Source organism: Tyto alba, unplaced genomic scaffold (genome assembly GCF_018691265.1).
Source record: "Tyto alba isolate M040663 unplaced genomic scaffold, T.alba_DEE_v4.0 Super-Scaffold_19, whole genome shotgun sequence".
In the NCBI taxonomy this organism is placed as follows: Eukaryota; Metazoa; Chordata; class Aves; order Strigiformes; family Tytonidae; genus Tyto; species Tyto alba.
The window spans coordinates 8,075,775-8,090,419 of NW_024881281.1; the positions used below are offsets into that span (position 1 = coordinate 8,075,775).

At 43.1% G+C, this 14,645-nt stretch overlaps 1 protein-coding gene across 1 annotated transcript in view; it reads right to left on the reverse strand.

Annotated features, from left to right (window-relative positions):
- The window catches only part of GALNT17 (polypeptide N-acetylgalactosaminyltransferase 17), a 223,823-nt gene that overhangs the window by 80,572 nt on the left and 128,606 nt on the right, over positions 1–14,645 (reverse strand). Inside the window, exon 6 of the mRNA XM_032993700.2 lies at positions 864–981. Within this exon, the coding sequence (XP_032849591.1) occupies positions 864–981 (118 nt within the window). The remainder of the gene's footprint in view (positions 1–863; positions 982–14,645) is intronic.

Sequence of the window (14,645 nt, forward strand, 5' to 3'; positions counted from 1 at the left end):
AACAATAGATTCCTTAAGTTTATTCTGATTTGCCAGCAAAGCAAATATCCTCTGGTAAATCTATGAACTGAACAATGCTTTTTCATTTTTACAACAGTGCAGTCAATTCAATTTTCCAGTTATAAGTCTCAAGCCTCTCCCTATCAGCTTGTTAACGTACCAGTGCTGTACTCTAAAACATGCCTGGAAGAATCTCCATAGACTTTGCCATCCCAAGTTGCTTCTGAACATTGAATTCATTGCTTATGAATCACTTCACTGTATGTAAACACTTGAATCACTAAGCCACATCTAATATTGTACATAGTAATCAAGCGATGTTGTCACGGTGGATTCTGTAACAACGAATGTCTGCACAGATGCACTGAGGCAGCTCTAAAAACACGGTTATTAGTATTTCACTTTCAAAAGCAGGTTTTGCCTGTTTGTGAACATATTTTATTTGCAGGTACTAAACGTCTGTAAAATATTTTCTTCCTGAGATATTCACAAGAGTCCCACCAGTCTCCCTAAGGACTGCTCATAGACAAAAATGGCACTACATTTTTTCTGGTATTTAAGATACCTATAATTTATAGTAACAGTGTGATGTGACCAGGTCCTGTATATGTTGGCATGCCATTTCATCTCACTAGCTTTTTTCATCAGGTCAGACAGATAAGCATCCTAAAAAGAAAATATTGCACTCATCCCTAAAAGCAAGTCATTTACCCCCTTAAACTTAAACAAAAATGCTATAAAGCACATCATTGCTGAGTTCCCCTGAAGCATTCTAATAACTGTTCATGCTAACTCGTTGAAGTGTTGCTCTGGGTTCCTTAAATACTGCTAGGTGCAATCTTTCTTGCAAATGTGTCACAAACCTTGATGCCGAGCTCTATGTTCTCCCCTCCGTACACATCCATCCCAGGATCGAGAAGCCCAATCTCTCCAAAGAATTTTCTGTGCACAACAAATGAGCAACCGATCATTGCTGGTGTCCTGCATGAAGAGAACAACAACAGAAACGCACAATTATTGACATTTTCCAATTTTTAACCGACTGAGGGCTAATTTCTGCAAAGCTCCTGTTGGCTTCACATGCTTCCTGACACCGGTTATCCCAGAGACTTCGTGGCAATGAGTGATCTCTGTGCCTTTGAAGACATTATTTTACCACTGCAATAAAATTACCCAAAATTCAAGTTCACTTCACTGTGTATAGACTGGAGAAAGAGTTCTCCTGGGGCTAAATTACTGAAAAGCTTTCAGGTCTCGGATCTGTTGCGAACATCTCAGTGTATCTATGGGTATGAGCACAACATCTTTGGGTTTCCACTCCCCGTAAGTGAAGGAAATATAATAATGGCATTTCCATTCTCTTACTTTCTTCTAGGATGTCTAGTAACAGAGTAGACTTTATGACAGACACTAGTTCTTACAGTACCCTGTGAAACAGGGTTCCCAATAGGGATCTTTATAATATATCACAACAGAGTCATCACCAACCAGCGACAACAAGCTAAACTGCAAATTTGCAGAAGCAAATCCTTTAAAAACTCAAGACAACTGTTTGCAGAAACATCTGTGTCATTTTCCCAGTTCCACCAATACCAATAGGACTGTGTTAGAGATCAAGTTGTCACGCACAACCTACAGAACCTCGTGCCCTTCAGCTGACAGCTCTGCTCAGCTCCACCTCTGCAAGAGCAGCCAAGCACAGTGTCCAGTTAGGAAAAAAAATAGAGAAAAATGAGAGCAGTACTAACAATCTTAACATCAATAGAATAGCAGAAAGATTGAGGAAAAACTCAGTGGTAGGGGTTAATTTATAATAACTATGTAATTTCAAGGACATAATGGATGGTTGTGTTTACTAATGACCCTGGCTTCAATGTGCACACGCACTGTCCCTCCCTCATTACCTTGCAAAACACTGGACCAGATCTCCATCTGATACAGCTGCCCTGAGATGAGGATGCTGTTCTGATTCACGCAAGCTGAGATCACATTTGGGGGTATTTTTTGAGTGGTTAAACACTTGTGACCCTCTCCATAAAATTACACTTTGCCACAGAGCGTGGCACTGAACACAACCGTATCATTATGTTCTTGCTGCTTGGGGATACGCTAATCTGTTGCGGTTATGGTATGTGGAAGGTTTACCCCCTGGGATATTTTCTGTACTAAAATAGAAATATAAAAACCATTCTCCCATTTAACTTGCTTTCATTTGAAACCATGCTGTAAAGAAAAAAAAAACAAAGATCCACTTAGAGGGGTCAGTAGGGAGGAGACAATGAATTTTACAGATAAGCCATGCCAGGGTACTGCCAGAGTCTGCTCTTACGGGGAGCTGTAGGACCCCCCCGCCCACCCTGAGCAAAAAGCTTTGAGCAGGGGGAAGTTCCACCATGCGGGATGGGATGGCCATCACCTCTGCAACTCTGCACCAGGGCCCAGGGGGCACCCGCCTTGTGCTGTCTGGGGAAGGCTTGCAGGGGTAACACCAATGGTAGCCCGTGCACCTGGAAATCTCACAGCACTTGTGAACATGCTTGTTCACTAGAGGGGACCTAGTCCTGAGGTAGAAACAGGGCAAGGGGATCGTGTATTTTAATGCCAGACGCAAATTCTTGGCTCAAAGCGCATTTCATGTCTTGTCCATGCTGTGGAGCACATTCAAGGCCTAACTAAGCATTGCTGGCTTGCAGAGGCGGAAAGCGCCCTTAAATATACCCGGGCATGGCTTAGGGAGAGCAAGGATCAGGCCCACGCTTAGCCTCTCCATCCATACTGCACAAAATGCCCGAGCCCAGTAACACTCAAGGACCTTCCAGCTCAGCTCTGCTGATAGCCAGCCAAACTAATCTTTGTGAAATCCTTGAACTCTTTGGATGAAAGGTTCTAGCCAGTTAAGTATTATTATTTATAGACATTTTAATACTTTTAATAGACTGGTAGAACAGCTGAACACTGTTGCCATATTAAATTAGTTAGAATTTGAATCCATCAGAGGGTTTTTTTAATAGATTTTTTTTCCCTGACAGCAAGCTCAGTCTTCCTTCCAATAAGCAGTATAATGTTTCATGGTTTGCTGCCACTCTAGTACTTAAGATTTCAATTCTATTGCTTTATTTGTAGCAAGTTAACTGCCATTAGCAGAAACAATTCTTTCTGAATCGATAGCCACATTACAGATGCCAAATCTATCAGCTTCATTATCCTAGATTATCTCCTGGAATTAAATAGAAGGGTAAGTTGCTCTGGTTTTACACGGAACATGAACAACCCAGTTCATCTCCACTGGGAATAGGCGTGGTGGAGCACAGGAACATTTGCTTTCTCCAGTCAAAACCTGTTAGGTCTGTTAAAGGCACTCAGAGAACAGTTAAAGCCAGAAAAAAAATCAGGTGAAAGTTTCAGACAAGTGCAACTGCATTTCTGACCCAATAATGTGGCTCACTGGGAACTCATCTCCAGATAAACAAAGTTTTCTGAACAGGAAGCCACTCAACAGTCATGCACGGGAGCTGTACCCCAAGAAAGCTTTTTTCATTATTATTTTGCAACATGACTTCATTTTATAGACCACAAAGTCACCGATCCTTTCCAAAATACTCTTGAAACAGCCTGATTGGGATTTCATAACTTCACCTTCAAATTTTCCTCTTCTTCATTTTGCTGCACATTTTGTTTTCAACACAGGATACCGTGAAGCATGCAAAGCAGCGCTCCCGCACGGATCTGAGGTCCCTCAAGCAATACAAATTAAGTGCTACATTCTTCTTTGTAACAATGCTTCCATATTAAATAAATGAGGAATCAAGCGGCGCTCAACAATTTAAATAAAAACACCATTTGATTTTGCAGTAAATCCTTCAAAAAGGTGGACGTTTACAATAATAGATAGCCCATCCACAATGAAATAATGGCCTGCAGACAAAGAGCTGATAAAGCCTCTTGTTTCTCTGCCTCTTAATTAAAAGCATTAACACAGTTTGTTTTTAAAAATCACACAGCTCAGCTCAGCTAAATGCATTTTTATTTGTCCTGATAGCTATTCTTTCTTTAATGAGAAAGGAAACGCAGAATTTGGCAGGAAAGGATGAACAGAGATGTTTAGCAGAATTACTGGGTTTGTATCCAGAAATCCACAGCATTAGTTCCTTGCCATTATTTTGGTTGGTTCCTCTATACAATAAGTGACGAAAGGTCAAGAAGAGCAGCTTTTATGAAATATCCTCAGCATGAATCTCTAAATAAAGATGAAGAAGATACAGGGAAAAATGTTTATCCTAGTCTATTAAGTTACTTTAATGGTCTTCCTTTCTTTCGTGCACAGTTACCATCTAATGATTAAAAAGTCTCAAGTAGATTGCCTCTTCAATTCAAGGAAATTAATTTTCCTACACAATTGGATTTTGCTTCCAATTTTATACTAAAGCACAAGTTATGAAATAAGTAGGAAAAAAGATATTAAAAAAATAATTAGCGGTCATACCACTGAGCACAAGAAGGCTGAGAAAATACTTTAAGAACTGGTGGGGTGGCCAGTTTCATTAAACAGCTGTTGTTTTTAATAATCTTCTACCATGGAGTTGCTCACCTTCAACAACATAATCCCACTGCTTTAAGAGACACAGCACCACACTGAGTACATTTGGGATGGTCCTTTACCTGCCCATAAAGGTGTTATTTGTCTCTCTCTTAAACTTGCAAATCCTAATTGAGCATACCCAATTCAAACTTCCTATTTTCCATTTTGAGATATCAAACTTGTCCAAAACACACACAATTTCCCACTTCTGCTGCCCGTCTGAACCTCCATGTTTCAGCTGGAGGTCACTGGTGGGAGCCAGCATCTCAGCAGGAAACGCCAGGAGACTCTGAGCTCCAAGGCTTAAATTTAACCAACTCATAATATGTAGAAAATTTCAGGTAAATTATGAAATTCAGTCAAAATTTAAAGCCTGTAGCTTTAAGTAGTGTCTTACCAATGATTTCCCTGACGATACCAGGGTAAGAAAGAATACCATCTTTATTTTTACACGACATTCTATAATAAAACAATTGATTTTCTTTTGGCCAAAATTCAAAACCTGATTCGGGACCCAGCTCCATCATCTCTGTGCTTCTGCATTTGAGGCACAGTGAACATATAGCAAAATAAATAAAGGCTGGCATGAGTAGCACAGGTTTATAGCAAGAGAATACGTGTGTGGAAATTTAAAAAAAGCAGGTAGCATTAAGGACTGACCCCTCTGGTCATAAAACAGGATTAATCAGACCCTGCCCACAGGCAGCAGACCTCCATGGGCGAGAGACCATGCAAACCCCTTTGCTCCACAGGCAACAAGCTGTGACCCAGGGGCTCAGGGACTGCTCGGCCTTGCTGCCTTCCTGGCCAGTCCAGCCCGTGCAGAACGTGCACTGGGCCCAGTCTGACCGGAGCAGGATGGCTCTGGGGTGGCAGAGGGGCAGCGTCTTCACCGAGTGCCCCAAGGGCCACCCTGGGGCTGCCGCCATCCCCGAGCGACGTGCCGTCCTCACGGGGACCTGCGGTCAGTCTACTGCGAAGCCACAGAGGAAACCTCTGGTCCCTCAGGTTTCGGGGGGCAGGGAAATGGGCGAAAAAAAACGAATGAATTAAAAATGGATTGGAAAACAACAAGCCCGTTTTTCAGTTGCAGTTGGCTTAGTGACTATCCACACCCTTGGGAACTGCCCTGCAGAGCCTGACCTGGCTCCTGGGGCCTGTGGCGTGGCAAGGCTGCGACAGGAGAGGTTCAGGCAGAGCCTGGAGCTGGAAGCGACCCCGTTCTCCTCTGAAATGAGATTCCACCAAGGCAAGACAACTCCCTGTGCAGGGGAAACGGCGGGGCCAGGCCGAGGGAACCAGAGGCCCAAAGACAAACCTGGCTCTGCCCAGCCTGCCTGTCACCTTTGTCAGCTCTACCCCATCACCGCGCTTTGCTCCCCTTCCCCTGTCCTCAGGGAGAGTTTGGCCACATCCATGAGGCGCCAGCGAGGACAAGGATGAGGATGAGGACGAGGCAGGACCCTCCTGCCTGGCACCGGCCCTCACAGCCCTCCTCCCCACGAGCTCCGCAACGGCAAATGCCTGGTGCCCCTCACCGCACCCCTCAGCCCCACGCTGGCTTCTCAAACATGCAGGGCAGACAGGGCCTGGGTGGGTGCTACGGAGCACTATTTGCTTTAAAAGTGAACTTCGCATCATTAATTTAAGAACTTTGCAGTAATGGAAGAAGGTTTGAGCGCCAGGGCAGCCACGGGAGGCTGCGAACAACAGTGTACAAGAGCGAGGGCAAAATGCTCATCGCAAAAGCCCAAAAACTAATGTCACATACGAAGCACATCTCCAAAGAAGAAATATATATTGCTCTGCCTCCTACGGTGGGGCATCTACATGGAGATGCAGAGTCAGGCAGGAGCCACGCTCTCAGCTTCTCTTCACTGCCTGCGTAATGGCTTGGGCAGATAAAAGCTGGATGTCTTTCACAAGAATGTAATAAAATTTCTACGAAGGAGCGGCATTTTAGCCCACAGCGGCATACCTTGCTTAATATTATCCCCAGGATGGAATCTGCAATAGTTGTTTCTTGAATAATTCTAGCTTCCCTGCCCCAGTGACCTTGGTTAATTGTCTGTTTCAAATGGGTTTATTTTCCTGCTGTTGCTAAGTACTACAGAATCTGCGAAACAAATTAAAAATAAGAGATACCACATAAAAAGAGACGCTAGATTGAATGACTTTTCTGAATTTACTGGAGATTAATATGACAAACTTTTAATAGCAAGGAAGCTGTGAAAACTATGTATTTTCTTAAATACCTATTATGTCTACCCATGTCTGTGACCTTGCTCAAGATAGATTTGACTTTGTCACTGTTGTGTGCCTGCTCCAATTTCCACGTCAAGAAGCGGCTCGCTCTGGGACCTCAGGCAAAGCATTTAACTTCTTTGTACCTCTGTCTCCTCATCTGTCAGATGAGTAGAATACCTAGATGCTCTTGAGAAAAAGCATTTATAAATTAGTCTGGTGACTTCCACACTGGAGCTACTGAATTAACTACTGATACTGTTATGTAGTTATCTATGGTGAGGAAAGCGCTGGTAGTTAATAACCTTATAAGCAAGGAATTGCACACACAATTTGCTGTTTCTAGCCTTGCTTTAAGCCACCAGCAGAATGAAAGCTGCCTGCACACCCTTATGAGGCTCATGGTGTGCTAAGATATACTGTGTGAGCCTAAAGCAGATTTCTATTTACACGTCCAAGCTTCGGGACTGTAACTCATCTGTAAAATTTCCCCTCCAGGATAAAAACTGCTGCCAAAGTTATTGCCTAAAAGCATTTTCCTTCCTTATATATTCTAGAAAATGCAAAGGTGTCCCAGCACTAAAAATCACCGGATGCCTGAGCACCCACCTCCATGCTCCCGTTTCTTCAGCACTTTTAGCAGGTGTTTTTGTACAGATGGGTGCTGCTGTAGGCTGTCACAATGCTCACGTGCAGGTAGTAATTGTCCCCGACTCTACATTTTGTCAGCTGAAGTAAAACTCCAGCCCCAACGATCTCCATTACGTGGATCAGGGCTTACCCCATTTCCACAGCTGCTTGGAAGCAGAAGACACTTAGGCCACATGCCAACTGCCCAACCATCTCTCACAACCACCCTGCTGGGACATCAGCAAAAAACACCAATATTGAGAAACCCTTCCAGACCAACAGCCATGCGACAGAAACAAGCCTTGCTCAGGGTCATGAGAATTTGCAGAAGGCTTTTTGGGCTGCTATCCATCATTTGCCCAAGCACTAGCAATAGTGCAAGCCAGTGTTAACCTTGATGGTCCCGGTCCTGCACTCTCCGTGTACACGGGGGAGCAATGCTGCATCGCAGCGTTTGAGGTGTGCAGTTTTCAGTCTGAGAGTACAAGCCCAGAAGAAGTCACCTTGGAGAAAGTAAATTTGATAATTACCCTTCAAATGGGACTCAGCCTCTGTTCAGGAATGGTTTTGAGGAAATAGTTGCAATTACAAGATTCTCCCTTGGGATATATTTAAAAAAATGTCTCTCTATTTTAGCTAATTTAATGGCAGTTGCAGAGCTATTCCTGGAGGCAGTGCAGAGACAGGCACCAGGGAGAAGCCCAGCCTTTCACACTTGGTGTGAATCACTGGGCCCGCAGCAACGAGCCCAGGTGCCTCCCTAGAACACAGAGGAAAGAGGCTCCTTCCCGCAAGCTGCTGCAGCACAACTGCACGTTTGCAAACATCAGTACGCCAGGGGTTTGACCCTTAATGGTGTCCCATTTATTCACAAAGGCAGAATTGGGGGAAATAATAATGGTCACTCATAGTGATTTATTAGGGATAGTCCTACAGGAGAGGCAACACGGTCTCAGATTTGGAGGCTGAGATAAAACAGATGATGATTTTCATTTATATTGGAAGCCACTGAAAAAATGCATAAAAGATAGCAAGAAAAATACTTTCCCTGTCTGAAAAGCTACTGCACATCAAGACAGAATACAAAGAGGAGCACAGATTAGCATGGATGAAGAGTCAGAAAGGCACAGTATTTAGTTAACCTGGTCTTACTTTTTCTGTGTGACTGGACCCCTAAAGGTCTTACACTCAAAACAGATCTGGAAATTGCTGTTACCTTTTGCTTGCACAGAAATTATCTGACCTGGGTGCATCTTGTAATCAAATCCAGGAGCTAAACCACAAAGCCTTGGCTCCACTAGGAGAATAGATGTTTCCTTATATCTCATTAGTTAAAGCATGTTAACCAACATGAGATAAAATTCTAGCAAAACAAAGCAATTTGCAATTTTAATCTGAGGCAGGAGGTGAGAGTAAATCAGAGTCTCTTCCCCACTCAGTGGCACAGGAAAGCTGGTGTTGCTTAACGTGGGATAGGTAAGGAGAGCACGTAACTTTAAAGATTAATCAACAGGAGGTCACGGTCTCTACCTACTATCGACTATCAGTCGCCTCTTCAACACAAGTGGCAAGCACCCTCCTGAACAGCTTATTCAGAGGTTTTCAATCCTACGTGAACTTTTCATTAAAATGGTAGTGTTTGTCTATGCAAATCAGACCTATTTATTCCACGTTAGAGATGCAGAACTCCCCAGGGCAACGTCAGGGACTGGCTTCAAAGTTATGCCAGGAGTAGTTTAAAACCTCATTTCTGCTAATTGGTAGCAACTGAAACCCACCTCACTGGGCAGCTCTGAGCAGAACGGGAGGCGACTGTACCAGTCCTCCTATATACTTAGATATAATACACACAGCTAGGCAGCCAACACCTTTAAACCATTTCCCAGTTTCTCAAGAAGGCAATGTTTTACATAGTCCTAGATTTAAGGATTTACATTTGCACAACTTCAAAAGTCCCAGTGACATGAGAGTAGGTGAATGCTGGGATTTCACCTCTGTGAAGGTAAAAATAAAAAAGTGCACTGGTGCAGGAAAAGGGAAAGCAAAAAAGAAGAACCAACCACAACAACAAAAATCACAACCACCAAACATTTATCTTAGAAATACCTAGGATGGAGACCAGAGTTTGGGTGTCGAAGACTGCACATGCTAGTCTAATCCGATATCTAATCCTAATCCCACTGGTTTTCAAATGGGAACATCTAATTGCTTAAAATGAAGTAGGTATTAATTATTGAAAAATTGCAGTGAGCACGTTTTGGTACCACCTCTGGGTCGCTGCCGTCCCGCTTCCTGCAGTCCCCAGCCCCCGGGGGTTTGGCTCTGCAGTGCTGCTCACACTCGCCAAAGGGCCAGTCCAAATCGCTTCTGCAGGAATTGCTTCATCAGGAATGCGACCCTTCGCCTGCCATCAGTAATAAATGCAATGTAACTGTAACTTCATCTCCTTCCACTGTTGCTAGACTGCTAATTAAATGATAATTACTTTTAGATGTAATATGTGTAACTAACAGGCACTTAACAGGAACATGTTATTTAGTTTTCTTTAATGTGAATATTTTTTTTTCTCAAGGGCAGCAAAGCGGCTGACTTTCAGTCATGTTTTTCCTCTCCACCTAGCATAAAAATCACAGTGAACAAATTTCACAAGTAAATAAACTTCTCTGCCTCAGACAGAATTCTCATCCCAACGCAGCAACAAGCCGTGCCCCAGTTAAAGCACTGAGCAGGAGCTGAAGGATCAGGATTCAACTCCCCGGGATCCTTCACTCTGGTCCGAGCTGCCAAAGACCCCCCCGGTACCCAAAACGGGACTTGGGCAGCATGTTGTGGCCTAGAACAAGAAAATCAGTGTCCCCACTTAATTTTCCAGGCTCCCACGTCTTAGCACCCTCCAGGGGCGCCGCTCTCAGCTCCTCTTCACGTGGAATGAGCTCAGTGCAGAAACACGAGCCATAACTGCTTTTTCTTTTCACCCTTCTTGGATGAAGATATGTGACACTGCAAGGAAGACATTGATGATTAATTGTGCAATCCCAAAAAGAAGATCTCCAATGCTGTGCTTACATGAAAATATTTCTCCAGCTTCTAAACTTGCTTCAAGTGACTATCAAATGCAAAATGAAAGAAACTGCAATGTTACAGTTAAATGGACTTTTTAAAGGTGATGATATTATGAAGATGGGCTCTGAGGGCCATGTGTGTGAGCATCACTCTAAAACAAACCCGCTCTGCTTACGGCTGAAATATAATTTTTATTTTCTGAAAACTCAAGCCAAACCCCAGAAATCAAGAGACAACCCTCTCTTGGTGAATCATTGCCTGTAACAAAGATGCTGCAAGCCAAAATCACGCATCTGGGGACAAACACACAAATGAACCCATGGGCTGTCACAAAGTAGAGTTAAAAAGTAATTGCCTTGGCAGGTAGGAAGAACAGAGCACAAGTCCCTGTCAGCTTGGCTGGCCCCTAAGAAACAACATGAATAAAGGAGTAGTGAAAGATTAATGCCATTGTTACATCTAGCATTGCTTGTGAAAGCAGTCCCACAGCACCTCTTCCACAGCAGGGTTATTTTGCACACTTTCAAACCTATAGTGTAACCACAACTCACCAACCGGTCCTAGTTCCATTTAAACACTAAGAAGTACCTCCTAGACCTAAATTCCGCTATCAGAAATACACATTGGCTGATGACTGAGCTACTCTTATTAATTGGTTTTGCACAGACCCATGTTGCTTTCTGATATATCTCTGTAATGGATGTTGAAGTTAAAGGTTCAGGAGACCGAAGTTATTGGGAATTTCACAGATATTTCTGCAGATGGAATTTAGGCGAACGCATTTACGTTCGCGATAGGCTGGTACTAAGAATAGGGATGTGAGTAATGGTTATTGACAGATGGAGCAGTTTCACTTTGTGGGTAAATGAGAGTGCACTGAAATAGCCCTGTAAGCACCTCAAAGAAGCTGAGTAATGCATTTATTTTGACAACTACTTGATACAAGCCTATTCGTAGGGAGGGCAGCTCTCAGGTTTATCCTACCCTTCACGCATCCATAGCGCAGAAGCACAATTCCTGAGAAATATAACAGATACACTTTGTGCCTCCAGCGTTTAATAGTAAATGTCATTCTCATTTCTCAGGGTTTGCAGTTTATTTTATTTTAAACACTGAGCAAAGCAGATAGAAAAGAAAAATGAATATGGGAAGAACTGTATCAAAATGTAAATGCAAACTTGGTAAAGATGATTGCCAGGTAAGGAAACTCAGAGGTGGAGAGACTGTTTTGGATTCACCTCCACCTGGATTAGAACAGATCTACCCAACCATAAATCCCAATATTTGCAAAGGGATTTAACCAAAATGCCCGTTTAAGGGTCAGACAACTTGGAGCCAACAGTTTCAAAACCAAAAATCACATCCCATTCCAGGCACATTTATCACAACAAAAGACCCATGAAAACGTTAAAGCTCTGTGCATGTCCTCCCACAGATGCACACAGGTTGGGGACCACAACTTCTGGTGCAAGAGCTCTTTGAAAAGGCAGCATGAAGCAATGCTGATCACAGTGCAAGCAATGGGACTGTTGTAGATGATCAACTGACTTCAAGCTGGTACAAAGCTCAAAGCCTGAGCACAACAGTCTAGCCTGAGACTGACTTCTGCTGGAGTGGGCACACTCAACATGAACCTGCTCAGAGTCAGTTTGGTGTTTGGGTTTGTTTTTTTTTTTTTTTTGTGTTTGGTTGGTTGTTTGGGGTTTTTCTGGGTTTTTTTTTTTTTGGTTGTTGTGGTTGGGTTTGGGGTTTTTAGTTGTTTCTAAAAGAAACCCCCAAAAACTAACAAACAAAAAAACGAAAAACACCAACTCAAACCAAAACAATAGCAAAAACCCACAACCAAATGCATTGTTTTAAATGAAAAACTTGAACTCAAGGCCTTCTTGAAGTTGTCGGCAAAACTCTCACCAAGCTCCTTGGTGGCAAGAGTTCACCTTCAATGCTTAGGGGAAAAAAAAAAAAAAGTTATTTGAATTGCCAGTTGCTCACATATGCAGCCAGTGTACATCACCAGCCAGCTTGAGCTCTCTGGCACCCGATAATCTGGCGGCTGCGCAAGTTGGGATGAATGGACTTAGCCATGTGTAAAGACAGCATCAGCCCAAGAAGAATTGGACCTGATGAAGAGTCAGGATTTAACTTGTACACTTAACAGGATGGGAGCTTGTCTGAAGTCAGCATTCAGGAAGCAAAAGGAATGCGGAAAATAGGTCCTTTCCCCCTCCAAACTGTCATTCCAAGGAATATAAAATCATTCACTGACTACACACAGTCAAACTGGAGAAGTCAGCATAAATGTTCGTTTAGCCATAGTTGCAGGTGCTTTCTTGCAATTCACAACCATTTGGCAACACGCTTCCCAGGACTAAAAAGGAGAAGGTCAAGGGAAGGCTGGTTCCCCGCACCCCAGGCTTGGCATGGGCACGGGCTCCTCTCCAGCGGGCGAGGGGGAGCACCCGTCAGCCACCATGGTCCAGGCTGCGTGGAGGGGTATTTGAGATGGTTGGATCTTTCAGCTCTGCAATATGGTTTTGTAGCTTGATGCATAAAAATGCAGCTGGGAGTAGGAGGGAGCTGCCCCCATTTTCTAGAGAAAGGTGACATTTTTACACATGGAATCCCAAGTGCTTTGCCATTCTCATTTTGCTAACGAAGCATTTGTCCCACGCTATAATACATTTGTGGCCAAAAGGCTGACACTCTTATTTGTGTTTTGCCTAAAAGTTAAGCAGCATCAGGTTCCTCGGGGAAAAGGATCTGCAGTTTGCCCTGGCAGACCTCCAACACGCTGCAGGCTTTAAACAAATCAAGACTTTGTGATTGAATCTGTGGTCTGGAAAAAAAAAAACTGGGGAGTGCATGCCAGTGTCTGAGCTCCTAGAAAAGAACTCAGATTAGTGGAGAAACTTTTATTGGTAGATCGTCTGTGGAGTCCTTTAAATCCAAAAACTGTTGAACCAAAGCAGAAGTTGCAATGAGTTCATACCATAAGGACACACTTCAGGCCTTCTAATCCAAACTGCTTTCTGATTCTTGGACAAACAAGTATTAATTTAAATTACATTTTAAAAGTATCTTTGCAGAGGTTTCTTGCTTGTGCAAAATTAACAGTGGGAAGGCAAGACAAAAAATAAAGGCATGTGCTAGGAGTCACTGCCAGTTTTACTACACGGAATAACAATTATGCCCTGCCTTTCTACAAAGCACCACATGCCAAAAGAGCCAAAACCACTTTCACTCCACTTTTGCCTTCAATCAGAAAAAAACATGTTGATTTTAACACTGTAAGGATGGACCACAGAACAGCAAAGGTGGCAAGAACAGTTCTAACCTCTTGGTTGCCAGAGCCAGGTGAAGAAGGGAGGCAGCTTTTTAACAGCGGGCTGCAATGTTAACGAGTCAATCGGAAATGGACAGTGAGCAGCAAAACCAAACTCTTCTGAAGCCGTGGGGTAAACCTGTACATAACCTACAGAGGACAAGTGCTATAATGAAAAGGTTCATAATCTGCACGTGGAACGCATCTGAACACTCCAGTGTTAATGCTAGGCTGAAGAGCCTCTTTATTGAAGTCCCACTTTACCATCCCTGCTTTAATTGAGAGGTGAGAATCTGACATTTTAACAGCTGAGAGACTAAATTGTGGATAGCATGCTCTCGTTGAAGAATTTACTCTGAATTAAGAAAACTATTTAAACCCATATTGACGGCTTGTGATACATTTTACAGATTCTTGACTAGCAATTTGCAAAAGTAAAAGAATACTATACAAAACACTGTATAGCATACACATTTTTAGAAATTACTGCTTTATGCCTGCAGATGTGCAGCATTAACAGGGGAAGCAGGATACAGCAAAAGACACTGTGGAAGCAAGCTGTCCTGCTGGCAGCACCTCCCAAATTGGAGAAAACCAAAACAAAACCAAATTTTGCTCTCATAACTATCTACCTATCCATCAGCATTTAGAAATACTGCTTGGCAAATTTTGGCCTTAATCTTGCAAACAGTACTTACTTTCATAATACATTTTCAATTAAAAGATGACTAAGTGAAAGAAGCCCAGAATATTTATTTTCAATAGGATCAGTGCTTAACTCCTGATCTTCATATAGCCTCCAGTTCA